The 25,902-nt window shown below is 40.3% G+C and overlaps 1 protein-coding gene across 4 annotated transcripts; it reads left to right on the plus strand.

Annotated features, from left to right (window-relative positions):
* On the plus strand, positions 1–25,041 carry mapk1 (mitogen-activated protein kinase 1). Of its 4 annotated transcripts, XR_507075.3 has the most exons (10): positions 2–318; positions 7,977–8,159; positions 8,700–8,889; positions 9,411–9,527; positions 11,662–11,776; positions 13,475–13,606; positions 14,732–14,841; positions 15,033–15,156; positions 17,905–18,204; positions 19,113–25,041. XR_507075.3 is itself a non-coding variant. In XM_008117359.3 (9 exons), exons 1-8 carry the CDS (start codon positions 176–178, stop codon positions 15,147–15,149), a joined length of 1,107 nt encoding a protein of 368 aa, XP_008115566.1. In that variant the 5' UTR covers positions 1–175; the 3' UTR covers positions 15,150–15,160; positions 17,905–25,041. The 4 variants fall into 4 exon arrangements, 2 of the variants coding, with proteins under 2 accessions (XP_008115566.1, XP_003225163.1); XR_009999984.1 differs by having other exon boundaries at positions 1–318; positions 15,033–15,212; positions 17,905–25,041; XM_008117359.3 differs by having other exon boundaries at positions 1–318; positions 15,033–15,160; positions 17,905–25,041.
* Positions 25,042–25,902: the final 861 nt, after the last annotated feature.

A 25,902-nucleotide genomic window follows, 5' to 3' on the forward strand; every position in this document is an offset into this window, starting at 1 on the left:
AGCTCCGCCCCCTTTCCCCCTCAGCTGCCGCTTCCCTCAGAGCGGCAAGCGGAGGGCGAGGAAGGCGGACGTGCTTGTTTTTGTCTCGCGCCTTTTCTCTTTTTTTACCTCAGAGCGGCGTCGAGTTGTGTCTTCCTTCGCCTTCCTCCTCTTCCTCCTCGCTGTTTCTTCCAACATGGCGGCGGTTTCGGGGGCAGCCGGGGGCAGCGGGGCCAACCCCGCCGGGGGCCCCGAGATGGTCCGCGGGCAGGCCTTCGACGTGGGACCCCGCTACACCAACCTCTCCTACATCGGCGAAGGGGCCTACGGCATGGTCTGGTAAGCAGCCCACGCTTTGGGGCCAAAGAGGGTGAACTACAACTCCCAGCATGCAGTGGGACACCTCTTAGCTCCCTGCTGTATGGAGTCCTGGGAGTTTCCTAACCTTCCCTTCTTACCAATCCCAAACTACATCTCCCAGGATTCAATGGGATCTTAGCAGTTATGGCTCTACTATGGAATCCTGGGAGTTGTGAGGAGGTTGATGTTTGTATATATCCCGCTTTATTCTCACCATAAGGAGACGCACAGTAAAAGCATTCAGCATTCAGCTTTACATTATTATTATTAATATTATTATTTAAAAGCATTCAGCGTTGCAGTACAATTTAAAATATTATTATTATTATTTAAAAGCATTCAGCTTTACAATACAATTTAAATTATTATTTAAAAGCATTCAGCTTTACAATACAATTTAAATTATTATTTAAAAGCATTCAGCTTTACAATACAATTTAAATTATTATTTGAAAGCATTCAGCTTTACAATACAATTTAAAATATTATTTAAAAGGTTTAGCGTTACAATACGAATTATTATTACTGTATTATTACTATTATTTGAAAGCATTCAGCATTGCAATACAATTTAAAATGTTATTTGAAAGCATTCAGCATTACAATACAATTTAAAATATTTAAAAGCATTCAGTGCTGCAATATAATTTAAAATGTTATTATTTGAAAGCATTCAGCATTACAATACAATTTAAAATATTATTTAAAAGCATTCAGTGTTACAATACAATTTAAAATGTTATTTGAAAGCATTCACTATTGCAATACAATTTAAATTGTTATTAAAAGCATTCAGTGTTACAATGCAATTTAAAATATTATTATTATTTGAAAGCATTCAGCGTTACAATACAATTTAAATTATTATTCATGCTGTGAGTTTTCCGGGCTCTCTGGTCATGTTCTGGCAGCATTCTCTCCTGTCGTTACGTCCACATCTATCGCAGGCATCTTCAGAGGTTGCAAGGTCTGTTGGAAACTAGGCAAGTGGGGTTTATATACCTGTGGAATGATGTTCAGGGTGGGAGAAAGAACTTGTCTGTTTGAAGAAAGTGTGAATGTTGCTATTGTCCAGCTTGATTAGCATTGAATAGCCTTGCAGCTTCAATGCCTGGCTGCTTCCTGCCTGGGCGAATCTATTGTTGGGTGGTGTTAGCTGGCTCTGATTATTTCTTGTGTTGTTCTTCTCCCAATAAAGTATTCCCCCAGTTATTATTCCACAGGTATATACACCCTTCTTGCTAAGTTTCCAACAGACCTCACAACCTCTGAGGATGCCTGCCATAGATGTGGGCGAAATGTCAGGAGAGAATGCTTCTGGAACATGGCCAGACAGCCCGGAAAACTCACAGCAACCCGGTGATTCTGGCCATGAAAACCTTCGACAACACATTACAATACAATTGAAAATATTATTATGTTTATTTATATCCTGCTTTTTCTCTCCATACAGAGACTCAAATAGACAAATACTAAAACAGTATTAAACATCATTAGTATTTAAAAACCACAATTCAGATTAAAGTTGCAGCTTGGTGAAGCCCTTGCCCTCTTTTTTGGCCCTCAAGGCAGAAAGGGCCTTGTCAAACTACAATTCGCAAGACTCCGTGGCAATTCAAGTGGGGCCAAGCGGCCAAAACATACTTTGAATACGTTCGATGGATTTTTAAAAGTGCTGTTTGTTTCATTCTGCTTTCATGTTTGTATATGTGTATATTTTATATTGTATATGAATGCTTTTTACGTCATGCCGCTTTGAGTCCCCTTTGGGGAGATAAAAGTGGGGTATAAATAAATATAATAATAATAACTTGTTCCCCAGTATCGCTGTCCATTTGAACAGCCCAGGCAGTGGGTTCTTGGGAGTTATAGTTTCTCAAGGTCTTCGCCTTTTCTGCCCAAGAGTGTAAACTGCAACTCCCTTGAGCCAGGCAGTCCAAGTGCCAAACTGCATGTATAGATGCCGCCTGTGTCTTAAGCGGGGCAATAGAGGGGCACCCCTTTATTTGGAGGCTGGAGATGCTAGCATCTGGAATCCGGTGCCTTTTTATTTTTGGATGAATCCTCCTTTGCCCTGTGGGGCTTTATCTGTGGTTAAAGGGGCAAAAGCACCACACTTGGCTGGTTTGAAAGCCAACCTTCTTGACCTTCCTGCGCAAAGTGTTCTTGTCAGCATGGCTCTGCTCCCAAAACATACCCAGCGGACCCTTAGGATGGTTTCCAGCACTCAGATCCAACAGATGCTCAGCTCCCAGTATGTATATAATAGTGTAGTGAAACAGGGTCTCTTATATAAAATGCAAACATCAAGCTATGCTTTGGGGACTTTTCAAAAATATTTTCATTGATGGTTGAACCTGTGGATAGGGAACACCGCAGCGGTCACTTTCATCCTATTTGATCGTTTTCATGATGCATTTCTTGCATGACCGACAGTGCTCATTAATAACCACAGTGTCTCAAATCCCATTTAAGCAAAAGCACTTGCTCTCAGCTTTGTTGTATAGATTCCAAGATTGGTGAGCTGTGTTGTTTGTTGTCAAAACAGTCTGTGCTAGAAGTGGCTGAGTTTCCCTTCAAAGGTAAATGTGTGTTTGCAGTGTAGATTTTAAATCCTTTCCTATGACTGTTTTGCCGTGTGCCTTCCAGTCGCTTCTGACCCATGGCAACCCCAAGGCGAACCTCTCTTAAGGTCACCTAGTAGATTTCCATGGCTGAGCAGAGATTCGAACCCGGGTCTCCAGAACCATGGTCCAATTTTCAAACCACTACAATGAACTCTATACTTTAAAATAAATCCCACCGAGTTCCCTATGGCAGGATATGCATAACCTTAACATGCACCTTAATTATAGTCCCTTTTATATGACGTTTGAAAAGCATTAATAGTTCAGTTTTATAGGAGTCCCCGGTGGTTCAGTGTGTTAAAGCCCTGAGCTGCTGAACTTGTGTACCAAAAGGTTGCAGGTTTGAATCTGGGGAGTGGAATGAGCACCCACTGTTATCCTCAGCTTCTGCCAACCTAGCAGTTTGAAAACATGCAAATGTGAGTAGATCAATAGGTCTGGTGGGAAGGTAACGGCGCTCCTTGCAGTCATGCCAACCACATGACCTTGAAGGGGTCTACGGACAATGCTGGCTCTTCGGCTTGGAAATGAAGATAAGCACCACCGGACTTAATGTCAGGGGAAAACTTTTACCTAACCTTACTATAGATGCTTTACCATTATTATTATTATTATTATTATTATTATTAAAGCAGCTTTTAAAATCTTATAAACCCAGTATAATCATTGATGAGGAATGAATGTCAAGAGTTGCACTCCAACATCTGGCAACTCAAATGCACTCCAGTCTTATTTAAAGTGTCCTCTCTAAAGGTTTTTAAGCAGAATGGATGGCCATCTATTGGGAGGGCTTTGGGTGTTCCTGCATGGCAGAAGGGTGTTGGACTGGATGGCCCTTGAGATCTCTTCCAGTTCTTTGCTTATATGACATAAATATGTTTCTTCAAAAGTTAGTACCATTGAGTTCAGTGGGATGTACTCCCAGGTAAGTATGTAAGATTGCTGTCTTGAGGGCAGGATTTGTGTCCTTTCACCAAACTATTGTGTGCTTTCAGACGGAGGCGGCGTTTCTTATATGCCGTGCCCTTAATATCAACAGCTCCCTTATCTTCGGCTAAAGGCATGCTAGTTCAAAACCAGTATAAACACACAATCCCAGAAGTTGCATAACTGTTCTGCAGATTGTGCGCGTAAAACCAAGTGACTCTGTGTGCTTTGGCTTCAGTTAACACACTTTATGTTGAGTATTGTGCCTGTGGTACAGTATGAGTATTTTCTGGGGTAAAGGAAAGCTAGAAGTGTAGTGGAGAACCCCTGAGCCCCTATTACATAAAGATGTGAGCTAGTTTCTCACCCCAATTCCCTGTACAGTATTTCCTCAAAAAGAACATAATCTGTCTTTTCACTGTTTTCTGATTCTCGCCATTTCCCTTGTAGTTATTTGCTGCAAAAGTGAGTGGAGATAGGACGTCCTCAGCTGGCTTTTGAAGAATGTTAGTCAATAGTAACTATTTCCTGACTTGAGCAGTATCCTAGATGCATGGAAAGGGAAGTAAGATTTTTTCAAAACCTGATACCATCAAGTCTTGCGCACACTGCATGTTTATTTAGTACGTTATGAGCTTTGCAGCAGATAAAGAAAACTGTGATACAGAGTTATATATTTACTTGAGGGTTACAGCAGTGTGCAAAAGAATGGTTTCTGAGCTATCATTCTCTCTGATTAATACTTGCACGCCATCACTGACATTTTACAGTCTTGCAGTTTCAATGCATTATCAAAAGTACTGTACAGTTAATTCACACATACCGACGTTTGGGTTAGGTGAATTTGCCCCAAACAGTAGAATATATTATGTTTATTAATTGTTATGGTGTGATGGAAGGAACTAAAGTAAGATTGGAATAAGAAAGGATAAGAAGTAGTGATTCTCATACAGACGAACATGGCAGCTAATTACAGATACAATTCTGCTTATGTGCAATTATAAGTATGATTAATCGCTAATCTTTTTATTTGCTGGTTTCAATACCACTTCTAACATCTAGTTGTATGCTAAAGCCATAGAAGTACGGTAAAAGCATACCTTTTTCAGTGCCATAGACCTCAGTGCTATTTAAATAGCCAGGAGTTTCCACTGGAGCATGTAATAGGGTAGAGTTGGTGCCCATGTTTGTCCATATGCACCATATATGTTCCATAAAGCACCTGCTGTTTTGCAGGGTGTATTAACAATAATAATAATAATAAAACTTTATTTATATACCGCCCTATCTCCCGGATGGGACTCAGGGCGGTTTCCAATCATAAAAACAACACAAACATTACATAGCAACATAATAACACATTATTAAGCAAAGTAAAATAATACAATTATAGCAATAAATAACACTTACATGACCTGATCAAGGGGACAGGAACCATAAACCCAATATATTAAAATGTATCATTTTAGGCTAGAGAAATCTTGTGCAATATTGAGTATTGGGAAAGCTGGCATGCATTTTTTTAATCATCCGGCTTTTGTGCATAGCCCTCAGCCCAAGGTTAGCATTATTCTTTTTCAATCCAGTGCCTGCCTTCTAGCCCTGTGACACTTTTCAGGCACTTGGTGCCTACTGTTGATTTGGACGAAGAAGCAAAGGTGTGCTCATTGACACTTTGGTGACACTTTCCTTTTTAAAGAAAAGGAACTTTCAGCCTTTATTAGTAGGCCAGTCTGCGTTCCAAGGTTGTGAACCACCGTGTTGTCAACGGGGTGAGATGTAAGCTTTAAGAAGCAGAAAATGCCAAAAGATTCGGTGCAAAAATGTGTGGATTGACTCAGAATTCCTCTTAATAAACTCGCAGACCAACTGCTTCCTACTTCTGCTTCCTCTTCTGCACTTCTATCTCCAGCCCTTCTCACAGTTGAAATCTTGATACCATATTCTCTGAGAACGGCTGCCTTTGAACCCTTTGCGGTGGTTTTTATTATCCTATAATCCTTTGTAATACTGCTAGTCATTCCCGTCTGCAGTCTATCGATGCTGTGATATTCGTGACTATATTGGCTCCCCTGTTGCTTGGACACACCTCTTTTGACTCTATCTCAGGAGGAAGCTGCATTATTCTAACTGTTGGTCCTTCTAGCTCCATATTATCTAGAATCCATCTTTATCTCATCACTGTCCTCATTTTAGTTATAGTTCTCACATTAATCTCCCCTTTCATGTCCATCCTCTATAATTTGAGCACTTTGGTTATGCTTGGGCTGCATATCTGTGTCACTGGTGCTCAGTATTGGGTTGACTTTGCCCATTTTAAAGTGATGTCCTTTTTTATTCCATCTACTATCCATAGACCACTCTATGTTTCCAAAGTACCATAACACTTAAAACAAGACGGGGGTTGATTTGGCCTTCCGCTAAATCTGAGAGACTGCCTTGTCCATGATCACTGAGTTTCTATGACCAAAAGGGAGATTCAGACCTTTGTCTCCTGGCGTCCTAGTCCAGCGTTCAAACCGCTACACCACACTGACTCTTTTTCTTTTCCTTTTCCCTGTTTTGAAACCACATTCTGTTCAGGTTTTTCCTTTCATATTATGTAGAGTGGTTGCAGGTTCGAATCCGGGGAGCAGAGTGAGCGCCCACTGTTAGCTCCAGTTTCTGCCAACTTAGCAGTTCGAAAACATGTAAATGTGAGTAGATCAATAGGTACCGCTCCAGCGGGAAGGCTAACGGCACTCTATGCAGTCACGCCAGTGGCCACATGACCTTGGAGGTGTCTACGGACAACGCCAGCTCTTCGGCTTAGAAATGGATATGAGCACCAACCCCCAGAGTCGGACACGACTGGACTTAACGTCAGGGGAAACCTTTATCTTTACCTATGTAGAGTGGTTAGAGTGTTCAACTACAGCTCTAGAGACCAGGGTTTGATCCAGGATTTTCACACTCTCAATCCCAGGAAACCCTGTGATAGCATTTGAAAAAAAAAATTGATTATTGAAAACTTAATTTTGTGTTCAATCTGATTAGTTTAATTTTTGGGTTTGTTTTTTTTGCCGGATAACTCAGCTTCTTGAAAAACCTTGTTTCTGCTTCGTCACGGCAGGACATCCTGCGGCCTAAGTGAAGATGTTGAAGGTGAACACTATTTTAAAATAGCTGTTTTTCTCGCAAACGATTGTGTGCTAACTTTCTGGTTAGAGCAACCATTCTGAGCAGTGTAATTATTAGGCTTCGACCATGGAATGGTGCTTTGTAACTGTTTTCCAAAAGTAGAAGCTTGGCTTTCAGGCTGTAGTCCATTGTCCTACTTTATACTTGCAAGAAAACTTTTAATCGGTCTTGTGAGTATTTGGGCAAGTTTCCAGACGACAGCTTTTCCCATCCGAAGAAAGCCTTGGCAAAGAGTTGGAGCAGGAAGAGGCTAGCTAACTCTTACCTGGTCAAGACAAGATCGATCTAGCCAAACGTACAGGAAAAGTCAGCTTGCCTATGTGCTGTTGTTGCATTTGTGAATTGTCTCGTCTTTATTTCTGTGGCAAAAGTTTCCTGTGATGGTAGTTTCCAGAAGAATAACTAGGTTAGTCTGCTGTAGCAAAATGGTGTCATTTGGCACCTGAAAGGAGAACAAATGTATTGTATCCTTTTATGTGGCTGAGAGCCCACTTCACTAGGACAATGAAAAACCTGATCTACTAAGCTCATGAAAGCAGAGAATTATATTGGTAATGTACCTGAGCTTCTTTTTGGTTGGACCTAAAACTAATAATACCTTTTGCGAATTAAATGCAAATATTTCTGTCCCTCCTTATAGCAGCCCTTCCAATATTACAGAAGGATCTGTAAGACCGTATTGAATTGGTTAGGATATGAGGATTGGGCAGAGGTATTGTGCAATTCTTCTAAGTCTCCGTACAAAGGGTATCTTACAAAGACGAAACTTTACCCTCTACTCATATGACCATATTGAGATTGCTATGATATTGTCATGCATGTCGATCTTGAATGTCTGGATTTGGCTTTGTAGAGGCTGAATTTTCATTTTGAAAAAATTAATATTGACAATTCCTCTTCCAGTTCTGCCTATGACAATGTCAACAAAGTTCGGGTGGCAATAAAGAAGATCAGCCCTTTTGAACACCAGACTTACTGCCAGAGGACTCTGCGAGAAATCAAAATCCTCTTGCGTTTCAAGCATGAAAATATTATTGGCATCAATGACATTATCAGAGCTCCGACAACTGATCAAATGAAAGATGTGTATCCTTCAAAGCTATGTCCTTTTGTTCCCATCATTTTGGTGTTTGTATATTTTGAATTAATTCTTTTTTATAATATTTTTATTAAGAGTTTACATAGCAATAAAGTAAAATAATAAAGTGAACTAAGGGGAAAGATAGGATAAAGAAAAAGCTAAAAGGGGATTTTGATACTAAATATACAAAAAGGTTTACTTTTCTGTTCCAGCTACAGAACGAAGCCTGCTGATACTTATTAGCGAGGCAAAACCCAAATTTTGTAACCGATATAAGTCTTTTTCTTGCAAAGTTACACCTTCATCTCGGTGCCACCGTCATTCATGCTATTGAAAATAATCTCCAGTATTCTAGGATGTTTGCTGTGGATTATGTGCATCTTAGTCCATTAACGTTTTAAGAGTCCTGTATATTTTCTGATTTTTCTGTGAAATGTAGGGAATTTATTTTTCAAGGACTTGGAATTCCCACAGCTCCAGTGTCTGGAGTCAAAAGTTTATTTTTAAAGTACAAGTTGGTGCATTTGCCTTAATTTGATTTACAGATACATTGTGCAAGATCTCATGGAGACAGACCTTTACAAGCTCTTAAAGACCCAGCATCTCAGCAATGATCACATCTGTTATTTCCTTTATCAAATCCTGAGAGGATTGAAATATATCCATTCAGCCAATGTGCTGCACCGTGACCTCAAGCCTTCCAACTTGCTGCTGAACACAACTTGCGATCTTAAGGTTCGTGAATATCTTTCCCATAGAACTATGTACTATGTGTGATTTGTTCTATATTTCCAAAAATTGGTAAAGAACTCTGCACGGGGAAAATAAACTAAATGAATTATGTATATTTAAACAGAGTATGTTGTATTTAAGTATGGGAAACAGAATAGGCAGACAGGTGAGTATTTACTATGAATTTGTTTGGCATAGTATTTGTTAAGTAAGGGTTTGGGCAACAATTAAAACTAAAACTTGTTTTCTCACAGGTCTGAGATTTCACCTTTTTTACATTTTAAGATTTGTTCGCTCTCTTTGTAGGTTTAGATGCTATCTCTTTCCCTAGTGCTGAAAATGGGGCATAAAAATGAACCTGCTTGTTGTCATGGAGCAGCTAGGCTGCAGAATCTGAAGCGTTGATCGCAGATTCACAGTTTGCCTTACAGCTTCTGAATCTGTGAGGACCCTGATTAGCAAGAATAATATGGTTGAAAGGGAGGACATTTTTATAACCACGACTTTGTCTTATTTAACGTTAGGTCTGTGACTTTGGGTTGGCTCGCGTTGCAGATCCCGATCATGACCACACTGGCTTCCTCACCGAGTATGTGGCCACGCGTTGGTATCGAGCTCCTGAGATTATGTTGAATTCAAAGGTGAGCACTAAAAGGGCTCTCGACGTCGTGATTGAAATCTTTGTGCTTTTCATTTGCAGTCGAATGTCATTTTGATTGACTACAGTGCTGTTCTAAACAGTTCCTTGTCGTTTGCATGATTTGGCTTCTCATCTCCCTCCTTACAAATGCCATACCTCGATTCTTAATTTTCCCCGTGCACAAACTGCACCCTTGAATTTAACACATTGACAACGACAAAGATCCTGTTCACATACTACCTATCTATGCCACAAATGAGTGCCACAATTTTATAGCTGATGTGAAACAGGTGCCATGACTTTGAGCTTGGCTATTGTACATTATTTGACTAGTTCCACTCACGGTATCCAGACTGAATAAGGGTGAGACCTCGGGGTGTTTATGCAGCAATTGGTGGCACTTACACAACCTCTGAGAAAGTGCAACTGCTTGCACAACTGTTCTTCCTGCCCCAAACAACTGATGAACCATTAGTTCTTATGTTTACCCTTTCCCAAGCCCCTTATTAGGATAATAGTCCGGGTTATTTACCTTTCCTTCAGTTTACATTCTTCACTATATGCACTTTCTCTGGCCCAGGTAATTTTTTATGAGCCTACTCAGGATTTATTTAACTATGTTTTATTGTAAATGTGATTTTAATATGTTTTATTGACTTGTTCTCACATTGTTATGTTTTTTTACATTGTCTATATTACCAGGGCTTGGCCCAATGTAAGCCTCCCCGGGTCCCTTCGGGGAGATGGAGGGCGGGGTATAAAATTAAGTTATTATTACAGTAGAGTCTCACTTATCCAAGCTAAATGGGCCAGCAGAACCTTGGATAAGCAAATATCTTGGATAATAAGGCGGGATTAAGGAAAAGCCTATTAAACATCAAATTAGGTTATGATTTTACAAATTAAGCACCAAAACATCATGTTATACAACAAATTTGACAGAAAAAGTAGTTCAGTACGCAGGAATGTTATGTTGTAATTACTGTATTTACGAATTTAGCACCAAAATATCACGATATATTGAAAACATTGACTACAAAAATGCTTTGGTTAATCCAGAACCTTGGATAAGCGAGTCTTGGATAAGTAAGACTCTACTGTATTATTATTATTATTATTATTACTATGAACCACTTAAGGGACTTAACACATAATCGGGGCCGCTTGTTAAAGAAAACCTTGCTGTTGTAGGTATACAACTGTATGTAATGTATTTGGCTTCCCTACAGTTTAGCTATGGAAGAAAACAGTCTTTAAAAAATGTTTCATCCTTACATTCTCTTTGTATCTCGATCTCTTGTATCTTAATCCCCCATATGTTTGCTCACATTCAGTCATCAGTGGTGTGAGACTGAAGGAGCTGGCAAGACCAGCAAGAACACACTTTCACGCATGTGCTAAAGGGCTAGAAAGTGAGAAATGCTTTTCATAAATGCATATAGGTTTGCATCATAGTTCTGGGGAGGAAACGGGCAAGGCTATGATCATCGGAGGGATTTGAAACTTTGCAGTTGTGGGATTCACAAAGCCCTCCTCAAAAAGTTCAGCAAACCATGTTTTAATTGTTGTATTCTTTGGCTCGTATATTTCAAATCATTAGCTTAGTGCTCAAATCATAGTGTTGGAAGGGGCCCCATTGGGCCTAGACCATTTACAACTGGGGACTTTTATATTGTGTGTGGTTTGCTTAATTCTACCGTCATTTGCAACAGTGGTGATTATTGGTCCGGGTCCAGGGAAGTGGGGCCTATAAATCTTTTTGCAGAAGTCAACAGCGTGTGTTTAATATGGCAGCAGTTGGATAACCTACTTATTAAACTGTTTATAGAGTCCATAGTACTATTTGCATCGACATTGGAGTAAGCCTCACTGAACCCAGTAGGACTGTCTTCTGAGTAATTGTGCATAAATTGTGTGGTAATGTGTGGTTTGTTTTGCTTCTCTCTTCCTTCAGTAGTGCACAGTGCTTGCCTCATTGTTCAACAGCAGTTATGTAAAGTTGTGAGTCATCTCCAGGGCTAGAGCCCTGAAATGAAGCATTAGCATAACTTTACCAATCTTGAACTATAGAGTACATAACAATATAGTAAGTGTTTCAAAACACTGACACACACACCCCTGATTTCTTCCTGTAGGGCTATACCAAATCTATTGACATTTGGTCAGTAGGCTGTATTTTGGCGGAAATGTTATCCAACAGACCCATCTTTCCAGGGAAACACTATCTCGATCAGCTGAACCACATTCTGGGTAAGGTTTGTATTAAATACATAGTCAAAGATTTGTCAGGTTTGTTCTTTAGCGGACAGGTTTGATAGGAGCAATTGAGTTTCACTGTTTATATTTTTATTTTCAATACATTCTTTTCAGCATTCCTGCTTTGTAAGAAGCAGCATACTCTTTCTGATTTTACAAGACTTATCTGAACATATGCCGCTCAGTCTCCATTGGAAGAAGCAAGCAAGAGCTAACATCATTTTCATAGTTTGATTTAAATGTGCTCTTTTGATAGATTTTAAATGCCTAATAGTCACATGTTCCTAAATCATTTCCAGTAAGTAGCTACAGCTGTTATTAAATTGATTTCTGCAAGAGAGAATTTTGCCATAGCTGAATCTTACGTATTGAACTCAAAAGAGAGAAAATAAATGTGAAACATTTGATCAGCCTTTAGAAAAAAAATACCCCATCTAGGATGTATCTCAAGTAAAGCACTGGGATTTGGAACTGGAAAAGTAATATTAAAATGGTTGGAAAGAAGTCTGATGCGTGCATAAACTTATTTATTTAAGAACTGCTCATTTCAGAATATGATGAGTAGCAATCATGTCATGTTTTAGTGGAGGTGTATTTTGAGAATGAGGTTAAGTAAATATTGTCCAATAAAAGAACCCATTGGACAGATGGCAAGCTCTTTAACCTCAGCAAACTGAGAGCCAACAACGTCTGTTACAGAACTCTAGTATGCTGATGATAACGTAGTCTGTGCTCATTCAGAAGACGACCTACAAGCCACTCTAAACACCTTTGCAAAAGCATTTGAAAAGCTTGGCCTCTCACTGAACATTGATGCAATGCCAAATATATAGCGTAATGGTGTAACGTTAGAAAATGTTGACCATATCCACTGCCTAGGCAGCCACCGCTCCACAAAAGTCAACATCAGTACCAAAATTCAACAGCGTCTGAGCTCTGCGAGTGCAGCATTTTTTTCGAATGAAGCAGAGAGTGAGGATCAGGACATTTGTGGAGATAACAAGATGCTTGTTTATAAAGTTATTGTCCTCCCAACCCTGTTACATGCCTTTGAAACGTGGACCATCTACAAATTGGTCTCTGCAGTCACTTATAAACCACAGCCAAGGCTGTATACTTGGAAGGCAATCATACTCAGCTACGAATGATCGCCTATGATGATGATTTTGAGAATTCTCCTCCTTTCCAAGTGTCTTGAATGGGCAAAGCTCCTTCCTGTTACCATCAGTAATTCTCCAGCATGTTTTAAAATTTTTTCCAACAAGTCTTTCACCAAAATTCTTAGACTCGAGTCGGAGTAATAATTAAAGTAAGCGAAAAGATTCCAGAATAGCATAGATGGTATGATCTTGAGACTGACCTATGTGTTAGTGGTCCTATGTAACTGCAACGTTTTCCCATTTTGCACTAGGGCCCAATACAATTTTGCTCGGTAAGCTGAGACTCCGTGTTCTTGAGGAAAGATAAAGTTATTATTTTAGCAAAAGGACTGTACAAAACCCATAAATAAACCCTGTGATTCACAAGAACAACCAAAATCCAAAGCAGTAACCTAGCTTTGTTGTCTGACAACCTGACAGTTTCTCTTAAACGGCAACTTCCACTGAGACCATCAAGGCTAACGTGGTTTCTTTCTGTCCTTACAGCAGACTTGCTTTGTTTTGGTAATCATGCTTTCCCGTTTTCTCCTAGGAATACTTGGGTCTCCTTCTCAAGAAGACCTAAACTGTATAATCAATTTGAAAGCTAGAAACTATTTGCTTTCTCTACCGTACAAAAACAAAGTGCCGTGGAACAGGCTGTTTCCAAATGCTGACGCCAAAGGTATGTCAAGAGATGAAATGTAAAGAAATACAGTGCTGTTCTACTAGCAATAAGATGAAAGAGTATAGGAGGTTGAGATCCTGTGCATGTGCATGCTGTCTATCCATTAACCCTCATGTCACAGAACAGAGTTTTATAAGATAGCCAGGAGTAGGTGACCTGGAGCCAATGAGATATTACAACTCCTATAAATCCTGACCATTGGCTGTGCTCACTGAATGCTGAGTTTTACTTATAGATGAGGTCCTAGTTCCTCTCAATATACTCTATTTCATCACACAATAGCCACACTTTCATCCCTTTATTTTATTGGAAAAAAGAGTGTGCCATTATTACGCAATGGGAAGAATTGCCCTTGAGTCTCCAATTTCTGATTTTCTTAAACTGCCTTACCTCCGAGACAGAAGGAGAGAGGGATGATCCAGCCTCAAATAAACAGTTCTGTTTCTGTGTGTTGCCGAAAGCTTTCATGGCTGGAATCACTGGATTGCTGTGAGTTTTCCGGGCTGTATGACCATGTTCCAGAAGCATTCTCTCCTGATGTTTCGCCCACATCTATGGTGGGCATCCTCAGGTGTTGTGAGGTCTGTTGGAAGCTGTATGTGGGGTTTATATATCTGTGGAATAATGTCCAGGGTGGGAGAAATAATTCTTGTCTGTTAGAGGCAAGTGTGAATGTTGTAATTAATTAACAACACTCTGAAAACAGGGGAATTCTAGATAGGAAACAATCAGGGCCAGCTAACACCACCCAACAAAGGATTCCCTCAGGCAGGAATCAGCCAGGCTTTGATGCTGCAAGGCTTTTCAATGCTAATCAAGGTGGCCAATTGCAACATTCCCACTTGCCTCCAACAGACAAGAGTTCTTTCTCCCACCCTGGACATCATTCCACAGATATATGAACCCCACTTGCTTCGCTTCCAACAGACCTCACAACACCTAAGAGTGCCCACCATAGATGTGGGCGAAAAATCAGGAAAGCATGCTTCTGGAACATGGTTAGACAGCCCGAAAACTCCCAGCAACCAAGTGATTCCGGCCTTGAAAGCCTTTGACAGTTAGCTGTTTTTCTATAACACTGTTTTTTATAAGTCTGAACTAATGTTAACAACTTCTCTACAGCTCTTGATTTGTTGGATAAGATGTTAACCTTCAACCCTCATAAAAGAATTGAAGTTGAAGAAGCTTTGGCCCATCCATATCTAGAGCAGTATTACGATCCAAGTGATGAGGTATGAGAACTTCTTTTATTATTATCCTGACTGTTTGAAATAACTGAAATTCCTTACATTGAGCTTTCAATAGTAAGCATCCGAAGTGGGCTTACTGTAATAGAGTTGTTTGTAACTTTCTTGAGTTCAAGGAATGTGCTGAGGCTACAAAGAAAGTAAGTCATTTTCATGTTGGTTTCCTCTTTTTCAAGCCTGTAGCAGAAGCACCTTTCAAATTTGACATGGAACTAGACGACCTGCCGAAGGAAAAGCTTAAAGAACTTATTTTTGAGGAAACTGCCAGATTCCAGCCGGGATACAGATGCTAAATTGCTCGTGGGTACATTCAATCTTGCTATCTCTATTGAACAGGGATGGAAAGAGAATAACAGGCATGCAACGTTTGACGTTTCTTTCCGTTAGCGACGTGTGAAGTATTAAATTAGCTAGGATTTGTTCTTTGTTGTAATAACATAAGGCAAGCACTTTTAAAAATGAAATCAGATGTGAAGTAAGGCCAGCCATTCATTTCTTTGGCCTATCTCCATCTTGGCTGATTAAAGCTGCCAGAGGAGGGCTGGCTGGTTGGGTGGTGGAGACTGTAAATCGTTTTGGTTTTTTTTTTTAACCAAGGGCTTTGTTCCAAATGCTGTAAAAATAAAAGAAGCAATTGTAATGCGATTGTTGGAGACACCTTCACTGGGCCCCATCGTGTGCGCCTTCCAGTGCTCTGCTTGTGTTTATTATGGTATTTTAATTATTATTTAATTAATAATTAATTATTAAGGGATGCTTTGCTAGTGATTTTGGTGCACAAAGGCAGAAGGAGGTTGGACTAAATGGCCCAAGGGGTCTCTTCCAACACTTTTGATATTATTATTATTATTCACATTCATATTGAGGCTGGGTGGCCATCTCTCAGGGGTGCTTTGCTTGTGCTTTTGGTGCACAAAGGCAGAAGGGGGTTGGACTAAATGGCCCAAGGGGTCTCTTCCAACCCTTTTGATTATGATTATTATTATTCACATTCATATTGAGGCTGGGTGGCCATCTCTCAGGGGTGCTTTGCTTGTGCTTTTGGTGCACAAAGGCAGAAGGGGGTTGGACTAAATGGCCCAAGGGGTCTCTTCCAACCCTTTTGATTATGATTATTATTATTCACATTCATATTGAGGCTGGGTGGCCATCTCTCAGGGGTGCTTTGCTTGTGCTTTTGGTGCACAAAGGCAGAAGGAGGTTGGACTAAATGGCCTAAGGGGTCTCTTCCAACCCTTTTGATATTATTATTATTATTCACATTCATATTGAGGCTGGGTGGCCATCTCTCAGGGGTGCTTTGCTTGTTCTTTTGGTGCACAAAGGCAGAAGGGGGTTGGACTAAATGGCCCAAGGGGTCTCTTCCAACCCTTTTGATTATGATTATTATTATTCACATTCATATTGAGGCTGGGTGGCCATCTCTCAGGGGTGCTTTGCTTGTGCTTTTGGTGCACAAAGGCAGAAGTGGGTTGGACTAAATGGCCCAAGGGGTCTCTTCCAACCCTTTTGATTATGATTATTATTATTCACATTCATATTGAGGCTGGGTGGCCATCTCTCAGGGGTGCTTTGCTTGTGCTTTTGGTGCACAAAGGCAGAAGGGGGTTGGACTAAATGGCCTAAGGGGTCTCTTCCTACCCTCTTTATTATTTTTATGATGATGATGATGATGGTTATTATTATTATTATTAACATTGAGGCTGTATTTGTTCCCATTTTGTTTATTTATAAGATATGTGTGCATAGGAAATTGTTCATAGTTTGTTTTTTTTAAAAAAAAAAACCTATAGTCTGGCCCTCCAATGGTCTGAGGGACCGTGAACCCTGTTTAAAAAGTTTTGGGGACCCCTGTCTTAGAGCGAGTAGTGGCAGTGCAAGTCCAGTTCGGGATGAATTATTTGGTTGCATTGCAGTCTGGATTCAAGAGTAGTTGTGGGATCAAAACAGCCTTGGTCACCTTAATGGATGGCTTATGCTTGAAATTGGAATGAGGAGTTGGTTGTTAGTATGTTGGTGATCACAATCTCTCTTGTACAACTGATGCTAAGGAGGCTATGGAAGCCCCAAATGACTGTTTGATGCACAAATTGAACCTTAGTCCAGCAAAGATGCACATGCTATTGGTCTTAGGAAAGTTAACCTGATGATGGGAAAGCAATCTGTTCTGGAAGGCATGTGCCTCTGAAAGATCAAGCTCATAATTTAGAAGTGTTCTTGAAAAACCAGGTGGATGCTATGGCTTGGAAGGCCTTTGTCTACTTTTAGTGTAGTGTTTTCAGTGGTTTTATCAATTGGGCATCATCTCAGGGCCCCAATAGGTGATCAACAAATGCTTTGGATGAGCAATTAAATAGATAAAGAAATAATCTGCCCAGTGGCTTTGGATAGGTTTCCTAAAATGTGCTATTAGGATCTAGATCTTAATGGAGCATTAGAAGTGCGATCCATCTGCTTTGCAGAAAACCAAAAGCAGCCTGGTCAGTTGTGATCCTTTTCTATGGAGAAGTCAGTGATGTCGTTTTCTGTTTCAAGACCCAGAAACGTCTCTCTCGTGTGGAAAAAAAATGCAAAACCCCATGCTTTTTGCAGATGTTACATAATTTTTCGGAATATTCGGGCAAGAATAGTCTCAGTTTATACTGGCCCGTGTTTAATATGCTTTTAGAGTTTTCATATGTATATTTTAGTATTGTTGGAAGTCCTAATTGTAAATGGTTTACATTGCCCTTTTGATATAGAGTGGGGTAATAATAATAATAATAACAACAACAACACGGTAATAGTTTTTTTTCTTGTCATAATAATACATTTATTTCTTGCCTCTTCTGTGGTTTGAAGCGAGGTACAACATCATTAAAATCAAATACTTTGATAAATAAATCTCATTGTATTAAAAGCTTGTTACTGCAGCCATTCTTAGCTTAGATACAGTAATTTTTCATTATTTTCCTTGTGTTACATCATCACCATGTAACATGTTTATGAACAGGGAAGCTCTTCATTAAATCTAGTCTGGTTTTTCCCCTCTGTTTTTGCTGTTTATAGGATAAAAGGAGATAAAGTGCTGGGGGTGCTCCGTATAGCAGTCCTCTTCCTGGTCCTTTATCTATGGCGGGACACTGTGGCCTGTTTCAGCTTCTCCACTAACTACGTCAAGCCATTCAGAAGGGCCCATTTCTGGCACTCCCGGCTTCTTCGCTTTCAACGGAGTCTTTATTTATGCTTGAAACTACTGCTGATATTCCTGGGTGTCATCTCCATTACTGACCTTTCTGCAGATCTGTCTTTCCATATATGCATCTGCTGCTGACACTGTTTGAACTGCTTCTTTTTCTGCGTTGAAAGGTGTAGTAATTTTGTTTCCGATGTTTACCGAGATGGTGGCTGACCAAGGTGCTTACGCCGGGAGCCATTTATTTCCTCGATTTTGTTTTATTATTATTGGTTTTTTTCTAAAAAAAAAGGAAAAGCTACAGTTTAGGGCACTTTACGTCAGTGGCATGCTCTCCCCTCTTTTGCACTTCTTGGCGCATGCCCAGTGCAAGCCGAGAGATGGACAGCATAAGCCTTGCTTATGTACTTCCTTTATGCTTATGAACAAGTGGGAAATATTTCTTAGGGCCTCTAGAAATCCTTTGCTAATAAAATCATGAGAAACAAAAGAGGTACTTGTGCAATTTTAAATCTTAAGGGTACTCCAAATCCGACCATTATATTGGCAAAATACAGGGCGCAGTCCGAAGCATCTAGGGCTCAATTCCACTCAATTCTGTAGATTTACTTTATCTGAATCTGATGGAATGGCAACATAGTAATTTAGGACAGAATCTCCAATTTGATAATTTTACATTTTGTAAAAACACCTCTGTATGGTGTGCATTCATTCACAGAAGTAACACGTGGATTTTGTAAACTATTGTTTCTTTTGGCTGGATATCAGTGAAATGCCTGTAGTATCTTCATAACCTTTGCATTTTATATGCCGAGGGCTCTGACAAAGGAAAATCGGGACTGATCTTTGTTCCCATCGCATGCTAGCCTCTCAAGGTGGTTTCTTGTGTGCTTTCAGTTCGTCTAAGTCTGGCACAGAACCATTGGGGCGAATCAATAGGGCTGACAGTGCCACCAAGTAAAGCTGTCACTAAATCACACATCATTTGAATCTTTGGGGGAAAAAACAACAACCCTGTATCTCTTCAAGTATTTGTTTCTGATATTGTATACAGTGGCGTTGACTAGCTGTTTTGTTCCAGTGCAGTGCCTCCTTGACTTTCCCCACTGCTCCATGGCGAAAAGTTTGCCTTGCTAAAGACTGTGCCCTCGCATGACTGTTAACAGCTTTCTGTGCAAAGATGATTGTCTAAGTGCCACATGCCTACCGTTGACGAACGTTGCCTCTGAACTGTGTTCGAGGAAAGCCTCTCCGACAAGTCAGGTAAATAGCTTTTGTCTGTAACTCGACATATCTCCGCTGTGTTGCAGCGAAGGAGAGATTGTACAAAGATGGCTTACTAACAAAAAAGACTCGATCCAAATTTTAGTCTTTTATCTTTAATAGTCACCATTCAAATAATTTTGTTTGTTGTATGAAACATTAGTTGGGATTCAGGCTGCTGATGGTTGGCTCTAAATTTTATTTCCGACGTAATTTAGAATGTAATTAGCCTAGGCTTTACCCACACATCAGCCTATTCCCAAATAATAATTATATAGAATTGTAACCCCAGGCTCCAACCACCACAGTTGACTTAGACCTGCTTTTAGTGTCCCTAAGCGAATTTTATCACTGAGACGTATTCTCCAACAGATACATCTAGATTTCTTAATTTAATGATTAGGATTAGGCTGCCACATACAGATGCTTACCGGTTACAAAAGTCTACCTTTTCCTTGATCAAATCTTGAAGTATATTGAGGCATTGCCTGGGTGTCAGAAGGGCCGGTGCCACCTGCTTTCTCCCTTCTCCAGCTCTGAGAAGGCTTGTCTCACAACGGTAGGCAAGCTCTCTTTGTGGCTCTTTCTTTCTTTCCTCCATTTCTCTCATACACCTTTTCCCTCTGTTCTTCCTTTCTTCCCTTGCTTTCCGTCATACATCTTTGGGTCATTCCATGCCAAGTGGTCTAAACCTTCCCACCATTGTGTCTTCAATTTTGTTCAAATTTTAGCTCTAGCGCCAGTCAGGTGTTGAACTAAGTTTCCCAAAATTTGAGGTCTAACTGCAATAGTTTCTGATCTAGATGCCCGTAACTGAAGGGTAGTCAGTCATTGTGTGCACAACATTTAACTCAGGTCAAAGTATGTTATATATCACATTGAAAGCAGCATTCCCATTGGCATGGCGGCCATGCTCTATAGCCATGCAGTAACTAGCAGGACCGTGAGGATGCATAAATGCACAAAATATACTTTGACTTGAGTAAATTGATACTTAATGGTCGCATTGCAAAACAAAAACATGTCAGTCTTGTAGAGCAAAATTTTCTCCTTCAGATGATACTAGTCACAAGCATATTCAGGTAGACGCTTTTTAATAATTGGCTTTGAACTTTGACAGATTTTACCATTTGCCCCGAAAGTTCCAAATTTGAAAAGATCCTGTAGGGTGGTTATAGATGCCGAGTAGTTGCAAATCTGGCAGTATTAGGTGCAGCACAATACTTAGTCAAAATTTCAATTCTGTATTTTCGTTTGCATGGAAATTGTTGCAGTATGAATATTGGTCCACATTTGTCGCAACACAATTCTATACACACTTGTTTGACTGGATTTTGCATTCATAATGTTAAAATTAATTCCATCGGAATCAGCAGAAAAAACTGATTTCAATTTGCTAGCCATTCTTATACATTTAGCTTCAATCTAACTAGACCCAAAAAATGGCATTTTAAATGTTGTGCGTACATTGACTACCGTTCAGATACGGGCGTCTAGATCAACAATATTGCACTTAGAGACCTCACATTTTGGGAAACTTAAGTTTTACACTTGACTGGTGCTACAGCTAAAATTCGAACACAGTTGGCGAACATGATGAAAACGTTGGAAAACTTAAAAATTTTAGACCACTTGCCGTGGAATGACCCCTTTCCCATGACAGAGGGCCACTTCACCTTGCCACATCCAATCTGTTTCCTTCCTTTTCTTTCCCTCTCTGCTCTGGGCCCAAAAAGGGTGGTCCCTTTAATTCAAACCCATCCATTATTTCAATTTAGGTAATGAAGGGTCTGCGTGCCAAGTTTCGCCCAGATCTGTGAAGCCACACAGGAGCCTTTAAACAAAACAACCATACATGCATACATCCGTTGACTTTTATATAGCGAGAGTAGCCTTCTAAACCTGAACATATTTGCCTTCCCAGGATGTTTTCTACGGACTTGGTTGGTCCGTTATAATGTTAAATGACTTGTTAGGGAGATTGGAGTGGACAATGACTGTGCAGACAACTCTTGGCAGAGGTCAAGAACTCTGATTCATCCTTGGACTGTCCTTGCGTCGAAAATGCTTTTGGTCACAGCATCTTCCTACGCAGCTCAGTATCTAGGCAACATCCCTTTCCAAAAACGCCACGTTGGGTTTGGATTTAATGTTGCCCGCGGCTTTACGTGATCGTTGCAGCCTCGACCTGATTAGCCTCATTAACGGCGGCAACATAATAGAGCAGGTTTTATTGAGGCTGTTATTTATTGTTTTGTTTAGTCTCCTCGCATTCGTGTCCTGGAGAGTTCTCTGAGGCGTGATGTCTGTGCAAACAGGTGGCGGTTCGCATTGCTTTATGAAATCACTGAATGTTTAATGTTTAATAAAATGTTTAATTCACGTAAGGGCTTCCTTTTCCTTAGCACTTCTGTTTACCTTTCTGCAACTAATCTAGATACGATTCTTAAAAAAAATATTGTGAAGTAATGGCTGTCAGTGTTAGAATCCTAGAGTTGGGCCATCCAGTCCAACCCCATCCTGCCATACACAACACGCAATCAAAGCACTCCTAACTGATGGCCATCCAGCCTCTGCTTCAAAATCTCCAGACACTGAGACCACCAATGCGGCATGCAATTATATTGGATCTTAATCTTAGGATGTCATATGTTGGGACTGTGAGTTGAATGGATCATGTGCACGGTTACTAATCACTATTCTTGGGATGACGTCCCTTTTAGCTTTTGAGACAATGCCTGTCGTATTATTCATTCAGGTCAACTTGATGCACCTCTTCCATTGAATTCCCGTAATCTGTAAGCATTAAAATATGACAAAACATTTCAACCTTAAACAAAGAAGATCCTCCAATTTATAGCAGTGCAAGGAACTTTTTTTCCTGGTTGTGTTGGATTGAGTTTTGCTTTTTTTGCCCTCTCACATAGGAAGGCTTGCAATGCATGTTTCTAGGAAATCATTATATTTAAATACCCAGGAAAGATTTGAGAGCTCCAAGGGGATTTTGGCAAGTGGATCCATTAGCGAATATTTAAATGCTCACATATATTCCTGGTGATACCTGTCATTGAGACTTCTGCTACTTTCTCCCTTCAGTCTCCATGGCAATGTTCCTTCCCTCCTTTTTCTTTCTCCCCCCCCCTTCATTTTCCCTTCCTTTCCCCCTTCCTTCCTTCCTCCCTCTTTCTTTCTTTCTCTTTCTTTCTTTCTTTCTTTCTTTCTTTCTTTCTTTCTTTCTTTCTTTCTTTCTTTCTTTCTTTCTTTCTTTCTCTTCCCTCATACACATCACCTAGCAGCAGCCAAACCGCCCTGAGTCCCTTCGGGGAGAGAGGACAATATATAAATAAAGTTTTACTTACTTACTTCACTTCCCTTCTTCCCCAGGGACACTTCACCTTACCACAGCCAATTCTTTCCCTAGTCAATGCCAATCTGTTTTGTTCCTTTCCTTTCCCTCTGCTTTGGGCCTTAAAGGAGTGTTTCTTTTAGTTCCGACCCCTCAATTACAATAAATTGGATCAAGTTTGGTCCAGATCCATGGATCAGCCTTCATGGGACAAACATCCAAACAACAAACAAACAATAATTTACCGCCCTATCTCCCCGAAGGGACTCAGGTCAGTTCTAACACGTATGGCAAACATAAATTACATCGGGACAGACCACATCCAGCAATATAAAAATAAACTAACTTTAACAAACAAACATACATACATACTTTGGCTTTTATATATATAGATGAAGCTTGCTTTATGGAGAATGAAATCTTTGGTTTATCTGCCCTAGTGTTCTCACATAGGAGTTACAATGATTTTCCAGCATTTACAGTATTTATATTCCTCCCTTCTCACTCTGAAGGGGACTCAGGGCAGATCACAGAACACATATACGGCAAACATTGAATGTCATTATACAGAGACAGGACAGGCAACAATACAGATAGATGTATATAAGCATTTCCCATATTTGGTGTCCTGGAGGTTGTGCTCGATTCTGACCATGGGGGTGCTGTCACTCCATCCTCGGCCTATTAACAAACTTCCTTTTATTATCGCCGGCATTTTTCTGGTATTTCCTTATGGTGCTGTTAAAATCCCCCCCCCCTTCAGCAGTACCTATTTATCTACTCACAGCTATTTTCGATGTGTCAGGTGGGCAGTGAGCTGGCCTGAAGGTTGGGCACTCACCCCGACCCAGGCTTCGAACTGCCAACCTTTTGATTGGTAAGATTTATTGCAGCTGGTGGTTAACCTGTTGTGCTAAAGCCCAGCCCTGTATAATATACGAGGGCTATCCAGAAAGTAGATTACGTTTTAAAAATGAACAAAGTATAGGAGAAAACATTTACCATATACAGTTGAAAGCCAGACCCAAAAACCACTTCTCAACATAGTCCCCATTGAAATCTAGGCAGTTATCATAGCAATAAGAGTTTGGCAAGTCCTTCCCCACCAAACTTTGCCGCTTGGCTTGCGTCCTCAACCTCGTCCTGGATCGCTCTTCTGTTTTGCAAATGCTTGCAAGGAAGGTTATGGCGACCATTTTTTGGGACAGGAAAGGTCTGCTTTTTGCAAAACCTTAGAAGAGCGATCCAGGACGAGCATGGGGGAAAGTTGAGCGCATGCACATACGCAGCTGTGGGAAGGAACGCCTGCCTGGTTGAGGACGCAAGCCAAGCGGCAAAGTTTGGTGGGGAAGGACTTTCCAAACTCTTTTATCTCTATGATAACTGCCTAGATTTCAATGGGGACTTTGTTGAGAAGTGGTATTTGGGTCTGACTTTCAATTGCATATGGTAAATGTTTTCTCCTATACTTTGTTCATTTTTAATTCCAAAACGTAATCTACTTTCTGGATAGCCCTTGTATAAGAATATGTAAGAATTCTAAGGCACACTCCATTTTGAGAGATGCTTATATGGGGGAAAGTATGCCTTAGAATCGAAGCAATAGGGCATATTTGTTTTTAAAGTAACGTGGCCTACCTACATGCACCGTTTTAGCCCCTTGCATCGTATTTCTATATTTGAAATCATCCCAGGTTTTCCAGAAAAATATGTTTGTAACTGTCCGCAGTTTGGCGCCCAAGAAAATCATTGAAATCATTTCTGCTTTAACTGAAAAAAACACTAAAAGGCCCTGCTGCGATTTGAGTTCTTCCAAGTGCCCATTAGTAATGTCCATCTTTGCAACCGATGTTACCGCCTCTGATATAAGATCAGAGCTTGAAACTGGGAGAAATACAACAACTGACGGGACTTTTGGATCCCCCAAAACCAGCTCTGTAAGACAGCAGAAGGCTTACTTACTCTTGTTGCCTTTTCTTGTGGTGTTTCAGTGTAGAGCACTCCTATGAAAATACTGTTTTGCTTTGGTATTTGCTTTGTACTGTCGGTGCCTTAGTCATGTCCCCTTGACCGCCTCCCGCACAGCTGACTTTTGTTCATGGTAAGATTCAACCCTAAGACAAAAAAAAATGTTTTCTAAAGGTTTTTTCCCCCTCTGTATCATTAACATTATTAACAACTAAAACGTTTATATTGTGCGATTTTGGTTCTGACGAGATGTATAGAATGATTGTAAGTAGAGAAGATTTATATTTCATCTTTAATTCTGTTGATGTAAACGTACGGTTTTTTTTAAAAAAACAAACACTTAAATGTCTTGTTAATACATACCATGTTGATTCTTGTATAAAACCGATGTGAAGAAATCATTAAAAATTGTGATCCTGGGTTACCAAAGCAACCAATCGTTGTGCCTGAGGGAGAAGGGTGGGTAAAGTCGCTCCGAAAAATCGATGAGGACAAATTGGCTAACGGTGACGTCTCTGGATTTTTTTTTAGGGGTTTCAGATCACAAATTTTAAACTGGGTCTCTTGTTTAAGGAAAAAAACTGCAAGCAAAGACTTCTAAATCGTGAAAGCGTGGAAGTTCACTAGCTATAATCTCTATAGTAAGATCATTCAGAGAGATGTGAATTTCAAGCCTTGCCAACCAAGGAGTCCCCCAGGTAGGAAGCAGCCAGGCTTTGAAGCTGCAAGGCTGTTCAGTGCTAATTGCAACATTCCCACTTCCCACAGACAAAAGAGTTCTTTCTCGCACCCTGGACATTATTCCACAGATATATAAACCCCACTTGCCTAGTTTCCAACAGACCTCACAACCTCTGAGGATGCCTGCCATAGATGTGGGTGGAACATCAGGAGAGAATGCTTCTGGAACATGGCCATACATCCTGGAAAACTCACAGCAACCTTTGCCATCTCCCCGCTACCCCTTCCAACATACACTGACTGCCCCAGATGACCCATTGCCATTACTATTCCTTCATACAATCTCATTCACCAGGTCAGAGACTGAAATTATACATTTGAAATACAAAAAGACCACGCAAACAGAATGAACAATTGATCATGTACACCACATATGTCAAACTCAAGGCCCACTATGTCCTTTTATGTGGCCTTCCAGATGCTGGACTATAATTCTCATGTTCCTCATCATTAAATATCACGACCAGAGCTGATTTATTTATTTATCATGTCAGAACCAAATAGAAAATACAGTTATAATGTATTAAGTTAAATCTTGGCATTATACTAGATT

The sequence above is a fragment of the Anolis carolinensis genome, chromosome X, assembly GCF_035594765.1.
Source record: "Anolis carolinensis isolate JA03-04 chromosome X, rAnoCar3.1.pri, whole genome shotgun sequence".
Lineage (NCBI taxonomy): Eukaryota > Metazoa > Chordata > Lepidosauria > Squamata > Dactyloidae > Anolis > Anolis carolinensis.

What these genes read in the sequence shown, in the direction of transcription:
- mapk1 (XM_008117359.3), top strand. Translation starts at nt 176, where the DNA reads ATGGCGGCGGTTTCGGGGGCAGCCGGGGGCAGCGGGGCCAACCCCGCC. An exon ending in ACTGATCAAATGAAAGATGT is followed by an intron (nt 8,160 to 8,699) that starts GTATCCTTCAAA and finishes TTTGATTTACAG; the next exon opens with ATACATTGTGCAAGATCTCA. An exon ending in ATTACGATCCAAGTGATGAG is followed by an intron (nt 14,842 to 15,032) that starts GTATGAGAACTT and finishes CTCTTTTTCAAG; the next exon opens with CCTGTAGCAGAAGCACCTTT.